Source organism: Eublepharis macularius, chromosome 13 (assembly GCF_028583425.1).
Source record: "Eublepharis macularius isolate TG4126 chromosome 13, MPM_Emac_v1.0, whole genome shotgun sequence".
NCBI classification, from domain to species: Eukaryota; Metazoa; Chordata; class Lepidosauria; order Squamata; family Eublepharidae; genus Eublepharis; species Eublepharis macularius.
The window spans coordinates 51,746,561-51,764,138 of NC_072802.1; the positions used below are offsets into that span (position 1 = coordinate 51,746,561).

Genomic DNA, 17,578 nt, shown 5'->3' on the forward strand with positions numbered 1-17,578 from the left:
TGGAAGGTGCTGGAAATGTCAGTATATGGATGCAACATTCTATCACGTGTACTGGACATGCGAGAAAGCTAAAAGATATGGATAAAAATACATGAAGAGATGCAAAGGTATTAAAGCTCCACTTTGTGCTAGACACAAAAAATGTTATTAAATATTTTACCAAGTAGTATTGCAAAAGAACACAGCAAACTCTTCAAATCTATGACAGCAGTGAGAGCAGTATATGCAACAAAATGGAATGTAGAACTTTGTCCAGATGTAACTGAACGGATGAATAAATTGTATGTTTACATGACAATAGCTAAATTAACTTCTTATATGCATAATACACCAATTTCAGGAAAAATGGAACGTCTTTTTTGATTATGTTGCTGAAAGATAAGTTTTTTTAATATGCTGAATATAAAATGGTGAGTATAACGTATTTTAATATAAATAAGTGAAGGGACGGAGAGGAGAAATGTTATGTAGTTTTAGTAATCTGCTATACATTGTTATTGATATTATGTTTATTCTTTAATATTACTTTTGGTTATTATTATGTAGTTTTAATACTTTGTTACATATTTTGTTTTGATATTATGTGGACTTTCTAATGTTACTTTTCGTTATAGTCTGCTTTTGATATTCTTTCTACAGTCCAATGCTATTTTCTGTTTTAATAAAATAATTTTTAAAAAATCCTTCCCAGATTACACAACTCTGCCAAATTCTGATAAACAATTAAAATGTTTTGAATAAAGGACTCTAAAAAAAACTTTATTTGTTGTCAAACAAAAAAAAATCAATCAACTGGATGTTCTTTTAAAATGATTATTTCATTTAACATAAGTTAGGTTATTTAATTGTCCTCAAGTTAAGATTTTGCTGACCTCTGCTTCAAGCAATTTCTTTTTCATTCCTTCATTAGAATCTTCTCGGTTTTGCAATTTCTCCAACTCCTTCTCTGCTCTCTCTTTTGCTTGGCGAATATTCTGAAGGAGTTCAGTGGCCTCTGAGCTGGCTTTCATAGCCTTTAATAAAGAACAAACAGAATAACAGTCAATGACAACATTTAATATGTTACTAAGCTATGATACTCAGCATTTCGGTAACAAATCTATGGAAGGCTTTCTGCACATAACAGGGAATTTGCTATTATGTAAAAAAAACCACCTTCAACACATTGCTCCATGTTGTGCTCCATGTTTCAACCATGCGCCAGAACACCACTGCTTTATACTACTCCAAGCAGCTGTCCAAACCTTGAACTCACCCTTAATTACTTACAGATTCAAGAGATATACACATTTAGGTAACAACAGCTTAAAGGAGTGCCAGTTCAAATGCAGGACAAGTAAATATTTTGACTTGTTTTACAATAGACCCTCATTTGTGAATGCTCACTGTGGTTTGTGGTGATTGCTGCTACTCCAGTTTGCTTAGGACTAATAGCCACCATGTACAGTGGAAACAGCCCAATAGGAATTTGCAGAGAGGGAAGGGATGATTGGTAGTCTCTTTAGTGTGGTTTGGTAGACCATGGCCCAGAGGATTAGCTTGTCTTAAACTAAACATGACAAGCCTTTTGTTGATTGACCACAACAGGAAATGTGTGTCCCCACGATCAACATACTTTAATTTTCCTTTTCCATATTACTAAACTCCAAAGGAACAACTCAGAGCAAATGTTTTATAGGAAAGGGGAAAGCTCTGTCTTAGAGAGATTACATAAACTTTCAGATGGACATGAACTACCCAGCCATCAGCCAGGAGAAATTAGCCTCTTCACATCTATGCTAATATTTTATTGCTGATCAATGTAACAGGAGCTGTTACTCCTCTCATTACAGATTAACTTCTGCTCCTGCTCTTTAATCCTACCATAATCTAATACACTATTCAACATTTCCACAGTAGGCAAAGGATTATCAGGACAAAGCATTATTCATTCGGTTAGTAATTAAGACTAAAGCACCATAACTAAGAGAAGAGGTCTCTTTGCCATTTCGGAGACTGTTTTTTTTTCCAATTCATGCATTGGTAGGTGCAGAGACTGTATGCTACTCTGTTGGATACTGCCTGCTGATTCAGACCAACTCCTACTAGGGAGCTTTTCACATTGTGAAACATGCCATGTAAAATAGTTATGCTTTGTTTCAGAAAGATTTCATTTCTGTGCTTGGCTTTATGCTTGTTTATAAAATGTTCTGCTATCATACCATATTAGAAAAGGGTCCAGTAGCACCTGTAAGACTAACCAACTTTAGTGTAGCATAAGCTTTAGAGAATCACAGTTCTCTTTGTCAGATGCATCTGATGAAGAGAACTGTGGGTCTTGAAAGCTTATGCTACAGTAAAGTTGGTTAGTCTTAAAGGTGCTACTGGACTCTTTTCTATTTTGCTTCTACAGACTAACATGGCTAACTCCTCTGAATCTATCATACCATATTGTCTCTCTTTCACTGAATGTCCTTACTGTTGTTCATTACTGTACTTTGCTCAGTTAATGTCCTAACTGTTGATTATATTGTATTTTCACTTTTACTCAGAAAGGAGGACTATAAATAAATAATAATAAAAAAGTAATTTTGACATCATGACACTGCATCTTTGTATCTATATAGCAGGAAGCAACAATAGAAAATAAGTGCTTCTCTATTCATTATAGAACAGGGTGAAAAACAAAGCACACCTTTTTGTTGTTTGGCCAGTTGAATGCTTTATTTACCTTATGATTTTTTTTAATTGTAGATGTTGTTGGTTTTAATTTTTTGGCATTGTGTATGTATTTGTAAACTACCTTGAGCCTGAGAAGGGTCATTATAGAATATTTTAAAATATACATTTAAAAAAAAAGCCATGCCTGAAGTATTCTGGGACAATTAGAACCTAGGCTACAATTTTACTACCCAGTCAGCAAGATGTGATTGTCTGTTTCCAAAGAAGAGACAAGGAGTATCAAGGTCCTTTCTGAATCTCAGCTTACATGCTTATATGGAAAGTCTAGCCATGAGGAAAAACATTTCCGCTTCTAAAACGGATTATATCAATATACATAACAAATGTTAATATAAAGATGGTCAGGGAGGATGTTATCTGCAAGGTCTGTGTGTGAGTAAAAGTCTCTGGCTCTCCTCCTCTGGCCTTGATGGAAGCTTGTGAGAAAGGGGCTCTGAGCTGGAGCCAGACCCAGTGTGGCAGCCTTCTCTTCCCCCTCTATTTTATTTTTATTAACTGCATTTATTAACTTTCTTACCAATATAGACTCAAAGCAACATACATCATTCTCCTCTCCTCCATTTTATCCTCACAACAAGCCACGTGAGGTAGGTGACAAAACACCCAGTGGGCTTCCATGGCAGAGCAGGGATTTGAACATGGGTCTCCCAGACCAGAGTCTGACACTCTAGCCACCACACCACACCGGCCCTACTTTTTCTTTATGGAGATCAGGTTGGAATTGTCCTGTTGTACAGAACAGCTCCATCAATTACATTAGGAGAAGAAATGAGTGGCTCTTCCCAATTCACTTGAGCTTCATGGCCCACCAGGTGCTCCTAGGCTGTATCCTAAACCATTTCCCATCACAATGGCACTCTTCAAGTCTCATGAAGTCCAAATTTAGTCTTTCATTACTGGTAAGCATACATCAAAGATTGTTCATGTTTAGGGGCTGAACTTAGAGGTTTCACAATACACAGTTCTAGAATAAATGCACAACATTATTCACAATCTGGCACCCACCCCATTCATGAAAACTACATCCAAATTAGGCAGCCGCAATCTGTTGCTGCCTCAGGGTTCAATGTATTTTTGCAATGTGCAGCCCTCAGTTCTGAAAAGCCCACACCTGTGCAGTATACCCGATCTGGCCTTTTAAAATTAAAACTCTATTGAATATTCCAATTCTGGCTCTGCTTCATTTTTAAAAATAAACATGGATGACATGTTGTGAAGAGGAGAAAGCACTGAGATCATCACGATTTCAGATTCCAGCCCCCCGCCCTTCTCTCTTTCCTATCCACAGCACCATGACTAACTCTGTTTTGGAACATGAAACGCTGTTCCTCCCTCCTCTGCATTACGACTTGTAGGAAAGTCTAAGAAGGAGAGATCTTTTATGTAGTTTATTCAACTCTAACTTTTAACCTCAAAATGAAACAACTGATTTTCATAACCACTCATAATCAAACTTTACCTTTGTCAGCTTCTCCTGTAGCTCCTGGATTTTGACCTGTTGCTCTGCATTGATCTACAACAGGAATTAATGGAAGAAAGAGGGGGGAAATGGGAATTATGAGGCAGATTTAGTTTGATGTCTCTTCCCACTAAAGATTTCCTTTCATTCCCAGGTCATTCTAATGATTAAGCCGCCCTCTACTCTTTCACACCATCTTCTAGAGCAATGTTTCCTAAGCAGCAATTCTTAGCTCGTTGAATATCTGAATAGTGGACTAAGGCTGAGTTAGCAGCAGATCTGGAAACCACAACCGTATCCTGGAGACTGCAATTCAGTTCAGCATGTTATTTCATGTTCATTTCAATCAATTCAAAATGTGATTTTCATAATCAGGTAACATTACAGCTTTGCTATAGCTTTGCTATAATGTGAGTATCAGTGAGTACTGTCCATGGGTCCTCAGTGGGGTGCCTGTAGAAGCCATGGTGATTTTTGACACCTTTCCTATCACCTGCCTAATATTTTTTAGAAATTGTCAGAGCCAGGTGGGGCTTTTGCCCAGGAAGGCTTCTGATTAGCTGTGCAGTTTTTGGAAAACATTCCTTTGGCAGCAGCTGCCACCACAAAACAAGAATCTTCACTGTTTGACTGAAGGTAAGCTGTAGCAGCCATTTTGTTGCTGTGTCCATCATGCTGTATCAGAATTCCAAAGGTGCCTGCAGGCTCAGAAAAGTTGGGGACCCCTGGTACAATGATAGTTAAACCTACTGTGTTACCGCATGAGGTGGGCGGGGGCCCGATACAAAGGATTAGGTGTGTGCAATTCAGTATTCCTGAATAATACCTTACCAGTATTATTTTGCTACATTTGGCATACCCAAAATCTGGATATATTCAGGTATACCAAATACTGGATACCCGAATAAACCTGAATTATTTGTGTCTACTGGGGAATTGCTGTGCAGATCATTTTAAAGCTAGCAGGCTTCTCCTTTGTTTTTTCCTGGGCTCCCCCCTTCCTGCCCCAGGCAGGAGTGGGGATGGAGGAGTGAGGCAGGAGGGAGGGGGAGTGACCAATGGATGGAGGAGCTCTACTTGCCTGGCCAATCACAAGGATTCTTTGATGGGAGAGCCTTTTTTTGAATTCTTGCAAGGGCATAAAGGCAGGTCTGGATCAGCGTAGACTCCATTTTGAGTGAGATTTCTGGAAACTGCTGTGAGTGCTCTTTAGCATCTGGCTGCTCTTGAAGTGAGTCTGTCTTTGGATTTACTGCCTTTGGATTTTAGATTACTGCTACTGCCTGCCTAGACGATGACCAAGACCAAGTAACTGCTGCTGACCAAGAGGACCAACCTGAGTAATTTCTTCCTGGTTTGAGTCATGAACTTTTTTTTCCTGTTTTGGGGGGGGTTACAGTTAGAGTGAGGAAAAGGACAAGTTTTCTTAACTTTCTTTTAAACATTTATTTAATAATTGCTGTTACTATTGGGGGGTGCATGCCTTTGCTTGTTTTCTGGTCATTGTTGTTGCTTGCTGTTGTTGGAGGGGAAATTGCTTTTGCTTGCTTTTATTATTAAGAATTGCTTTTCTTGTGTGGAGGAGATTGCTGCTTGCTTGTTGCTTTAAAGAGCTGCTTGCCGTTAAGAGTTGCTGTTCATGTAGTGGAGGGGGGATTGCTTTTTTCTTGTTGGTTTAAAGAGCTGCTTTTTTGTTCATTATTAACACATTATTAAGAGTTGTTTGCTGTTCTGTGGGGGGGGGCAGATTGCTTTTTGCCTGAATGAGGTGTTAAGAGTTGTTCTTCTGCACTGCAGGTGTTGTTTTTGCTTCTAGTGGACTTTTGGGGTGCTCTCCTGTTGGATTGTTCCGAGTTGTTGTCGCTATGTAAACTTTTCATAAGATTTTTAACATAGATGAGGTATGGGCCTTGTTAAGAAAAACACAAATTAATTTCTAGCTTAAGGACCAACAGAGTTTTCCTCTAAAGAAGCTTCTGCAGGCATTAAGGGTTCAGGTGTTGCTGCAAAGCCCCAAAGTAAAAAAAAATTAACTAGACTGCACACCTTCCTCTTGGCCTCTTAGCAGTGAAGCAAGGCCAGGCTGTTTAGAAAGGCAGTGTTTGTAGCCATAGGCTGACCTGTACTAGCCTCTGGGTTTCAAGAAGGGAGTTGCTTGATTCTTGAAGAGGAATTAAGCTTCTTGCTAGTACTGTTAGAATAATAAGACAACCCAAATAAGGATTTTTAATACGAGAACATATTTCTATAACCGTGTTAAGCCCACAACAATTAGCTAGCTTTTGGAGTAGGTAGTCAAAGTTGTTGTTTTTAAAGTTATTTGTCTAGGTGTCAAAAAAACAGGGGGGGGGGATTCTGCCACCCCTGGACATGGTATGTCTGCCCTAAGCACCTCACAGAAGGCAGTTCCTGGGGTGCCCACACCTGCAGGACAGCATGGCCTCCCCTACACCTCTGCCACCTGGGAGCACTTCTAGAAGACAGAGGACCTCCACTCTGCATGGTGCCAGATGTGTAGGACTTGGATCAGTCGAGGGAAAATCCATCTCTTGACTACCATACTTGAAGGTGACACTTTTTCAGAGGGAGGCTGATGCTGCATGACTGCCTGCAAGCCGGGGGGGGGGGGGGTGTCATCTCATGAAGATGTGCCAAGAGGGGGAATCCAGAGGGCAGTGAACACAGTCACTCGCCTCATCAGCGAGATGATCACTCTAGACAGACATCCCTTTTCTGTAATCAAGGACGTCTGCTTTCGCCGTCTGCTCCAGGATGCCTATCCTTGGTACATGCTGCTTGCTCGCACCAAACTGAGCAGTACTGTAATGCTCTCCCTTTACAGAGTGGCCAAGGACTATGTGAAGGCACAGTTGTTCCATGATGCTGGGAGAAATGTACACTTCATATCTGACATCTGGGCCTGTTCTTAGTCACAGCATGCATACCTCTCACTGACTGTGCACTGATAGCAACCCAACGACCTTCTGCGTGGGCAGTGTCACACAGGGTAAGATGAAGGGGCCACTAGGACCACCACTGCCAGGGTTTGCTCCATAGCGAGGTTCTCGAAGAGGCACATATGGTAGACAACATCTCTACCTCCATCGAGAGGTAAGCAATGCAGTGGGTAGGCAGGGACGTCACCATGGTGGCAAAAACATACAGGCCGCAGCAGTGAAAGTGGGCCTCAATTTCATTTATTGCATGGCCCACAAACTTCACCTTGTGGTGAGGAACGCACCGGGTCTGGGTGTGAATCCTAAGGATTCCAGACTGGATGCTGAGACTCATGAGTTCCAATGTCTCATCACGGGTCACTTCTCACGCAGTATGAAGGTATCCATCAGCCATGCCAAAAGCAGGTCCTGGCAAGTGTGCAAGAGTATCACCTGACCAGCAATGTAGGCACTCGCTGGAGCTCCACTCATGCCATGCTTGCGCATTTAGTGTAGTAGTAGGCCGCCCTCACAATACAGCTCTCAGAGAGCAACACTGGAAGAGATCAAAGTCAGTTCAACCCAGAGGACTGGCTATCTTTCAGACAGCAGAGGTCCTTAAGCCACCATGAGGATCTCGTCTGAAACGGCAACCCTGGGTCTGGTCATTCCTTTCATCCAAATATTTCAGAGGAAGATGGCCTCCTTTCTGGACCCAGGAACAGGAGGTGCAGACCTTGTTTCAGCAGTGCACATACTCATGAAAAAGCTGCAAGAGGGCACTGAGTACCGCCTGCAGCCTCTCACTGAGAACAAGATATACATCTTGGTGATCATGTGCAACCTGTGCCATCAAGGGCAGCATCGCTAAGTGGGCTGGGAAGCAAACCAGCTTGAGAGATGCAGCAGATACAGGCCAGGAGGGGCACCCTGCCAGCACAGGGGGAGGAAGGGGAGACCAATTCTGATGTTCCCCACACATCTCCTTCTCAGCAGGGTTCCCTCATGGCCAGTCCCTAGATGTTTATTGAGATGGAAGCCATTGGGCATGTGTTCAGCCCTTCTGGCACCAAAAATGAAGCCAGTGCAGCATGCTGTTGTATTGTTGTTGTGTTAACTAAACTTTCTTCTTTGCAAGGGTGGGAAGGAACAGAAGGGCCAGTGATTAAGGACAGCTTCTGCAGCTCTGTCTCTAGGCTCCTCTGACTCAGTGAGTGACAGCGTAGCTGCAGACTGCAGGGAGTAACTTAGATTACTCGAAATTACCTCTCCCACTCACTTTCTGTGGTGTTTCTTGGGAGGGGCAACAGTGTTGCACTTATCTGTAACTGTTGTTCATTGAGGTCTTCTGTGCGGGAACACATGGGACTGTGCATGCGCAGGCCTGCCGAACGGTGCAGTTATACAGCTTTAAAATCTATTAATGGGCGCCTGTCTCCTCAGAGCATTTCCCACCAAAACGCCCGCCCTCTGCAGAGACGGCACTCATTAACCTCAGTTTCTCCTGAGCCAACGGTCTCCCTTCAGAAGACAGAACCTAGCGGGTTCTCTCTTCTGACATGTTCCTGCACAGAAGACCTCAATAAACAACAGTTACAGTTAAGTGCAACATTGTTTTCATTGTCGGTCTTCTTGTGCAGTCCCACTTGGGAGATCACCAAGGAGGAGGGCAAGTTCTCACTGGAACAATGATTGGAGCACTGCTTGGCCCACTGTAGCCTCTTTCCTGTTACCCACATCCAAAGCATAATGTTTGATGAACGTGTCCAGAGATGCCCATGTGGCTGCCCGGCAAATGTCCTGGATAAGTATCCCTCTCAGGATTGCTGCTGATGAGGCTTGTGATCTAGTGGAATGAGCATGAATCTCTAATGGACAAGGTATGTTAGTCTTTCTATAACATGTTCTGAATGACCCGATTGTTTGTTATGTGGCCTTTTTTCGGTCCTGAATAACAAAGGAACAACTGATCGTTTTTCTGGAATTGTTTTGATCGGTCCAAGTAAAACAAGTGCTCTGCGAACATCTAGGGAGCGAAGCTTCCTTTCTGCTTCCGATGTCGGTGATGGGAAGAACACTGGCAATACTATTTCTCGTGAGGTGTGGAATTTTGTGACCACCTTAGGTAGAAATTCTATGCTAGACCTCAATACCACTTTTTCTTTATGTACTTTCAAGAAGGGTATATCAGCACGGAGGGCTGCCAACTCGCTCACTCTCCTTGCAGAGGTGATTGCTACTAAGAAGACCACCTTAATAGTTAACTATCTCAGGTGGCAAGTGGCCAATGGTTCAAAAGGTGGGTACATCAGTTTGGCTAAAACCAACTCTAAAGACCATTGTGGCACAGTTCTTGTCACTGGTGGGTACATGTTCTGTAATCCCTTAAGGAAAAGTATGGCTATGTAATGAGAAAATATGGTCTTCTTGTCTATGGGGGCATGAAATGACGATATGGCTGCCAAATAAACCTTGATAGATGAATTAGAGTTTCTTGTGTTTTAAATGCAACAAGAATTCTAAAACAGAGGACACTGGGCATTCATACGAGTCAACCCCCTAATTTACATCCCATTCAGTAAACTTCCCCCACTTGTACAAATAGGATCTCCTAGTGGTGAGTTTCCTTGCATTCAATAACACCTCTGCCACCCCGTCAGTGAATTCCTCCTTACTGCAGAATTTGCCAAACTGTAAGCTTGAGTCTATGTCATAGTGCCAAACTCCTCTGAAACTGAGGAGATCTGGAGCCAGTGGTAGGTGTAGAAACGTGTTGTTGGAGAGTTGTGTCAACCGAACCACGGCTGATGCGGCCAAAAGGGAATTACTACTATCATGTTGGTCCTGTCCATTTGTAATTTGCTGACCACTCTCGCTGTGAGAGGAATGGGGAGGGGGGGAGACATAGAAGAGATTCCCTGACCACTTGATCTGGAATGCATCCCCTATGGATTCCGTGTCTAGACCTCACCTGGAGCAGAATACGGGGGCTTTCTTGTTCTCTACAGTGGCAAAAAGGTCTACTTCTGGGAAACCCCACAGATGGAAGATCTGCTTTCTATATCCTTCCTTTAGGGACCATTTGTGTTGGGATGAGCCTATTCTGCTTAAAGTATTCGCAATAACATTGCTTTCCCCTGGAATGTGAATGGCCTGTAGGGTGACGTTTTGCTCATTAGCCCACTCCCACATCCATATGGCGTCCCTCCATAGTGTTCTGAATGTCCTTTCACCCTGCTTGTTCAAATAGAACATTGCTGTCAAATTGTTGGTAAGTATCTGGACATACTATATCTGTAAACGAGGTAAGTGCATAACGTATAGCTCGTAATTCTAATACATTAATATGTAACTTCTTTTCAGACTTTGATCATAGCCCATGTGCAAATCTGTCACTACAGCACGCTCCCCAACCGGATGATGATGCATCCATTGTAATAGAAATGTCTATGTTCAGTGACCCAAAGCTCATGCCCGTTAATAAATTGGAGTCATGGATCCACCAGTCCAGTGACTTGGTCACTGTTCTGGGTATGGTAAACTTCTTCCTCTGGGAGTGGACTGTCAGGCGATAGACTGATAGGAACCATAACTGGAGTTCCTTCATGTGTAATCTGGCAAGTGAAACCACCACAGTGGTGGCGGCCATGAGTCCCAGAAACGTCTGAATAGTAATGGCTGGCTGGAACCTCTGCCGAGTAAACAAGCCTTTTATCTTTCTTGCTCTTTCTAGAGGGAGGGAGGCCTTGTTTTCTGACCCATCCAGGACTGTACCGATGAACTGGACCCTCCTGGTTGGGTTGAGGTTCGACTTCTTGAAATTTATAAGGCCTTAGGCCAATCCTCAGACATGTTTCTACTACAAGTTCTACCTGCTGCTGCAGTTCATCCCTGGAGTGTGCTGAAACCAGCCAATCATCCAGGTATGGGTAAATGGAGCAGCCCTGAGGCCTTAAGTATGCTACAATGGGTGCCATGCACTTAGTAAATACTCTGGCTGCTGTGGCCAATCCAAAAGGTAATACTCAGTACTAGTATATCTCTCCATTAAGGGTAAACCTTAGAAACTTTTTACAAGAATGAGTAGATACATGAAAATATGCATCCTTCAGATCCACAACTGCAATCTAGGAGTTTCTCAGGTCCAGTATAGGTCTCAGCCTCCCCATCTTTTTTTTGAACCAGAAAAAACCTGGAGTAAAACCCCCATCTAGACTCATGCATGAGTACATGCTGGACAGCTCTTTTCTCTATCAGGGAGTTAAGTTCCTAGACTAATTCAGAGAACAAATTAGAGAACGAATTAGTATAAATACCGGAGGATCTTATCCTTCGGCTTCGGTTCGGTGGCAGAGACATCAATATCTAGAGCATTAGCCATTCGGAGCATCTGCTGTGTGTATAAGCGAAACTCATCTGTTGGTGAAACCAATTGGTCTGGCGCCAGCGTCTCCTCCAGAGAGGGGTCAGAGGACATACTCGGGCTCGCTTCCACCTGGAATGGCTCCGGGCCCGATTCTGGCAGATGTAAGGCTGCTGGAAGCGGGATGTAATACAAGTTTTTGGGATGTAATACGGGTTCATGTGTCTCTTAGGGGCGCTAATTTCCTCATAAACAGAAGAGGTTGACTCTGTTCTGTATGGTTCCCTCAGGTAAACTCCATGGGATGATGCATTATCCTGCTGAAACCACAGCAAGCACCTATGAGAGTAGCAAGGATGAGAATGACCTCTCTCCAGTTCCCAGCTGAATCTGTCAGGTGAGGCTTTGGGGAGCTCGCCCTCTTCCTCCGAAGAGTAACTCAACTGAGATCTGGAATGGACGGAATCTTGGGAGTCTACCATTTGCACTTCCGGTTCCATCTTGATGCCGAGGGGATGTCTAGTCTTTCCCTTCTTCTTAAGTTCATACTCCGACTTTGACTGTGCCTTTTTCTTAGGAGGTTCAGTGAGGTCTTTTGCCTGCGAGTCCCTCTCGTTATCAGGTTTAGTGAACGACTCTGTAGCGTTGCCCGGATCCACCCTTAGAGTTGATAGCGAGTGATGCCTCAACTTCGATCTGACCTGTTCCGACTGGCTGGGCAAAAGCAGAGTCGGGTGGGAATGCCGGCTTCAATGTCTCTCCAACAAGCACTGCATCTCTGGCGTTGGGTGTAGGGACTGAGATGGAGCCAGGTCTGCAGGGCTCACTGACTCCGCCACTGGAGTTGCGGTCGGGATGTGTTTTCAATTCTGAGAGGACCTTGTCGGATTCAGAGAAGTGTCTATCCTTGACATCGATGGTTCCGAAGGGTTTAGATCCAAGTGCATGGCCAGCTCCGACAGAGTGGAAGATTTTGCTGTCTTAGTAGCGGGACTAGTAAAATGAGAAAGTGCCCGTTCCCACAATAGGGCTTTAAATTTGGTAGCTGTCTCCGCCCGTGCCTAAGGGGTAAACTTCTGGCATAGTTTACAAGCCTGGACATTGTGGCCTTTGCCCAGACAAGCAAGGCATAAATTGTGTCCATCGGTGTGGGTCATTTTAAAGGAACACTTAGTGCACCTTTTAAATAATGCTTTTTCTGCCAATTTAGAATTGTTAGAGCTCCGTTCACGGTAAAAGAAGAAATGCTGATTTCCAAGCTGTGACGTATGCTGTAGAACCTCTTTGTCCAGTGGCAAAGGAGGAACTGAGGGTAATGGGCACTGTCTCCACAGAGGGCAGGCATTTCGGGCAGGAAATGCTTGTGCATGCGCTCTGAGGAGACGGGTTGCCATTAGACTTTAAAGCTGTATAACTGTGCCATTTGACAGGCCTGCGCATGCACAGTCCCATGTGGGACTGCACAAAAAGATAAGACAATGAACTTATACTAGGTCACTATTGTGTGTGCTTGCCATTGCCAGTGCTGGGTTGGTTGTTCTGCTGTTAGTTCTGTTCTTTGGTTTTACCATATTGGCCCTGGGTTTTGCCCGGCTTCTGTGAGTTATACCAGTTCTGTTGGGCTTGCAACGGTTGTCCCTTCCTTCACTTTGATTCTGCTGACAATGGTTCTGCTGAGGTTCTCTAGTTTGTCAGTGGTTCTGCTAAGATTCAGCTTGCCTTGGGACTGGGCCGTTTGCCAGTGGTTGCCCATATGTGTTTGCTTAGGTTATTTTGCCTCAATGCCAGCTTGGAATCCTCCCAATAGGGAATAATGGAGAGTGGTGGAGGCAACTTGTCCAGGGGGCTATAGAATTGGACCCCGGAGTCCAATCTTCTTGAAATGTGGAGGATCTATATGAACAAGTAGTACTAGATTTCCTGCAATTTTAGTGTAGTTTGTTTGATATGTGCCCCCCCCTCAGCACCCTGGATATTTTCCTCCTACAGGAAATAATGGAGCTAAATGTATTCAGATTGCCAAATAAAACCCAGATCTGAATACTAAATAGATATTTTTGGTCCCTAATATCTGGAATACCAAATATATATGTTATTCCAGATACCCAGACCTGAATAATACTGGTGTGTGTGTGTGCGCGCGCGCACACACCCCTTCAAAGGATGAGGTATCCAAGTAATGCTTCAATCTTCCAAAAGGTCAACTTCACAGTCTGGAGGTGTGGTTGGAGCCCAGATCATTTTTGGATGCACAAGTAGCATCCAACAACATCGCCTGAACAGCACCATTTCATATGCCAGCTGTGGCCTCTTCTGGAAAAAGGCAGAGATCACTTACTGTAGCTCTCCATGCTTTTGTAATCCTAGCATGAGTTTTTAATGAGTCGGAGTTTTTCATGCTGTTATTCTTATTGTTGATAAGATTTTATACCATGTCAGAATTTATATATGGAATGGGACAGAAAGACAGCATATAAAACAGATAAACAATTTGGTCTATGTTATGGCATGAAGAATTGCTCTAGTAAAGAGGAAGGTGACAGGGCTCACGCCATACGAGCCAGAACAGAGAACTCTTCCTGCCAAAACTGCACTTTGCTGCTTGTTCTTTGCAAGGCCCACAGGCACACATCTGAAGAAAGAATCAGTTTCTCTTCCTCACTTTCCTGTCGTTAACTCGCTCCTAGGGACAATTCCCATTTCCTTATACTATCAGCGGGGCTCCAGAGCCTCTAAAAGCTCCATGATCAGAAGATTAACTGGTGCAGCTTTCCCCCCACTGTTGCCTCTGCATACTTGGGAATAACCGCAGCTATTCCATTTCTGCCTGCCATGCAGCTTTTAAAGGCACAAGAAATCCCTGCTAAAGGAGGAGACATCAACCGTACTAAACCAACTCCTGTGCTTAATGGTTCATCCTCTCCCCGCACTGCATTTTAAGCTGGAAAGTGATCTGTGAGTGTTCTAAACTGTTTCATGCATTACAGAACTGTTGCCAGAAGAGCAAGCTGGGTGGGAATACATTTGTGTGTACCGGCGCCCCATGTAATTTGAGTTAATTTCAAAACAAACCCAATTCCTGTTTTTCAACCCACTTTTTGTTATGCCTCCTTCCTCCAATAAAAGATTGGCCTCTTTAAAAAAAAAACTTGTTGTATGCCTTTGACAACCTGAGACCCAGAAATGTAGCAGATGTTGCTTCCTAGCACTGGTATTCAGAAATTCGCTGCTTCCCTTCAGTCAACATGGCTAGCAGCCATTGGTAGACCTGTCATCTATGGATCAGTTTAATCCCCTTTTAAAGTCATCTATGTTCATAGTCATCACTACATCCAACAGCAATGGATTCAAGAACTGAATTACTTGCAGACCAAACAAATACTTCCTTTTTCTTGTCCTAAATCTATTACCCATCAACCTCATTGGATGCCTTGAGTTCCAATTAGTATGGGGCATGGGGGGGGGGAGAGAGTTTTCTCTATTAGGGATGTGCAGCCAGATGTTTCCTATCCAAAAATATACCTTTCAAAATACCAAAAAGGTATTTTTCAAGAATATTCCAGTTACCCAAAGTGGTCAGAATAAGAAATATCAATTCCAGAAAAATCCCAGAAATATTTTGGGAATATCTAGGGATGATATTTTAAATATCCCAGGACTGTTTTTCACCTATTTCTCAGGGTTCCCCTGGCAAGGCAGCTGTCCCAGGCAAGAAGATCAGCTGTTAGTGGGAGTACTTGACCTGTCTGCCCAATTATGATGATTCTTACATCCCTCCATGGCTCTGATCATGGGCAAAGGAGGATAAAAGCAGTTTGACTCCATTTCAGAGCTAGCTTTTTTTGGAGGTGTACGCTGCTGCTTGCTGTTGCTGCTCTGCTCTACTTTCTGCTGCCTGGGAAGATCATCATCTTCTCTGTCTACTGGACATCTTCAGGACTGGAGGAATTTGTTTCAAAATATTTTAAGTTTTTTTCTCTTTGAAATGTCATGAACATTCTAAGACTGGCTTTTATACTTCACAGACAAAATGTTTCTGATTGTTTCATGATACTGCATCAGCTCAGCCAATAGAAGCCAAAAGTGTTGTTACTAATGCAATAAATAAGTGCCTAGATTTTCTCCTGACATTTTACATTCACAAGTTCAAAAAAGACCCATATGGGTTAGTTCTACTGTAAAGTCAAAATTACCAATCAAACAAATAGGCCATGCTGGAGTTTCCTGCAGAAAAAGAATGATATAAAGAAAACAATACCTTCTCCAGTTTGGAATACAGCTCTCCTACTTCAGTTTTCCCTTGATCTTTAACCTTTAACATAAAAATTGAACAAAACATAGAATTCAGCAATAGGATTCAGGTACTGAAGTCTAAACAGTCTTCAAAGGTATCTCGATCTGTGTTCTTCAAATAAACATTAAAAGTACAGTTTGCAGTGGGTCATGAACTGCTTTTTAAATTACTTGCATTCAAAACAAATTAACAAATTCAAAATAAAAACTGCTACAGTTACAAACCACCAATAAAACTTGTTAGTAGAGCCATATTAACAGAGGAAGAGGTGAAACTGACAAGAGTGGTTAGAATGGATTTGTTCCCTCTATAAAGGATATGAGCATCTGGCATAAAGGCAAATGTTCTGATCCACTTGTATATTGCTTAATAAAGAAATTTGTCCCTTTCCCCATAATAACCAGGCCAAGAAATCTGCCTGGACACAAAAGGAAAATGTAGAATATTTTCGTAGAATAGATTCAAATGGCAGTGTCAGATTTAGTCAGTTCTCACTTTAAAAACTCTACCACGCAGATTAATTTTCTCTCTCATTATGATTGATTATTCCACTAATTACTGGGGGGGGAGTAAATCCCACCAAAGCCACTTTTTGCAGCCTGAGCTCATGCAAAGTAAACATATACAACATTTCTCTAATTTGTATACATTGACTGCAAAATGTGTGGAATTTCTAAAATGAATTCCAAAACAGAATTCTAGACCCCTGACCTTAACTACCTTCTGGAGCCTGTTGTGACATTCCGTAGCTTTACGTTTGAAATCTTCGGCAGCCAATCGAGACTCTCTCAACTCAGATTCATAAAGATCACTCCGTCTGCGAGCTGAAATAAGATCTTCTTCTAACTGATTCATCATCAACCTCATCTCTTCTACCTGGGCTTGATATTCCTGTGGAAGGAAAAGGTTGTCTCACAGTTCAAAAAACACAGAAGAACCACCCACCGTATACAGGGAAATGTATATAGAAAGAACATAGGCTCATAGGCTGCATTTTCCAACACAGATTACCACGTCCCTTCTTTAAAAGTCTTCTTTTAGGAAAAAAAGACACAGAAAGCACCAAGAGCCTGCAAACTGAGTAAATATCCTGGATTTATTGCTAGCAGTACTAGTCGATTATCACCAGCCATTCTGCTTCTCAGCAATAGTCACACATACCTGCTCTTTGATTTCTTGAAGCTTCCTGCTCTGTTCTCTGATATCATGAAGAAGCTGCAGCGCCTTGTCATCCTCTTGAGATACTTCCATCCGAGCCTGCTCCAGACTTCGCTTTAAACTCTGCAAAAGTGCAATGTTTGATACATAGACCACTTTGCATAAAGCTGTACCGCATAAAATATTTCCAGTTAAGGATGAAACAAACAACAACCTTGCAATCCCTTCGAAGCCTGCAGGTTAACCTTTGACAGTCTTGCTCAACAGCATTAGCCAGCTCGCACCGCAGTTTTAAAATATGAGATTTATGCAATAACTGTTATTGGCCCTCATCCCTGTTTTTGGTAGTGTGTGTGTGTTTCTTGAACTATGTTTATGTTATTTTCAATGTTACTTTAGATTTAAATTGTTAAAGTGTTGTTTTAAATTTTTTAATGATCCCCACCTTGAGGATCCTATTTGGTAGAAAGGCAACATACAAATAGATAAGGAAATAAAAACCACTTGAAAGAGAACGCCTGCAAAACTACTATGCCTGCAGAATGGAGATGGGCCAAAATTCAGTAGCTGAAGGCATGTTTTACATGCACAAGGTCCCAAGTTTAATCCTTGCCATTTCCAACTGTATCAGAGACTTCTGCTCAAAA

At 42.5% G+C, this 17,578-nt stretch overlaps 1 protein-coding gene across 1 annotated transcript in view; it reads right to left on the reverse strand.

Moving 5' to 3' along the window:
• The window catches only part of CIT (citron rho-interacting serine/threonine kinase), a 137,471-nt gene that overhangs the window by 72,535 nt on the left and 47,358 nt on the right, over positions 1-17,578 (reverse strand). The window contains exons 13-17 of the mRNA XM_054996247.1: positions 16,935-17,054; positions 16,494-16,664; positions 15,738-15,791; positions 4,181-4,234; positions 873-1,013 (exon numbers count right to left, since the gene is read on the reverse strand). Of these exons, the coding sequence (XP_054852222.1) occupies positions 873-1,013; positions 4,181-4,234; positions 15,738-15,791; positions 16,494-16,664; positions 16,935-17,054 (540 nt within the window). The remainder of the gene's footprint in view (positions 1-872; positions 1,014-4,180; positions 4,235-15,737; positions 15,792-16,493; positions 16,665-16,934; positions 17,055-17,578) is intronic.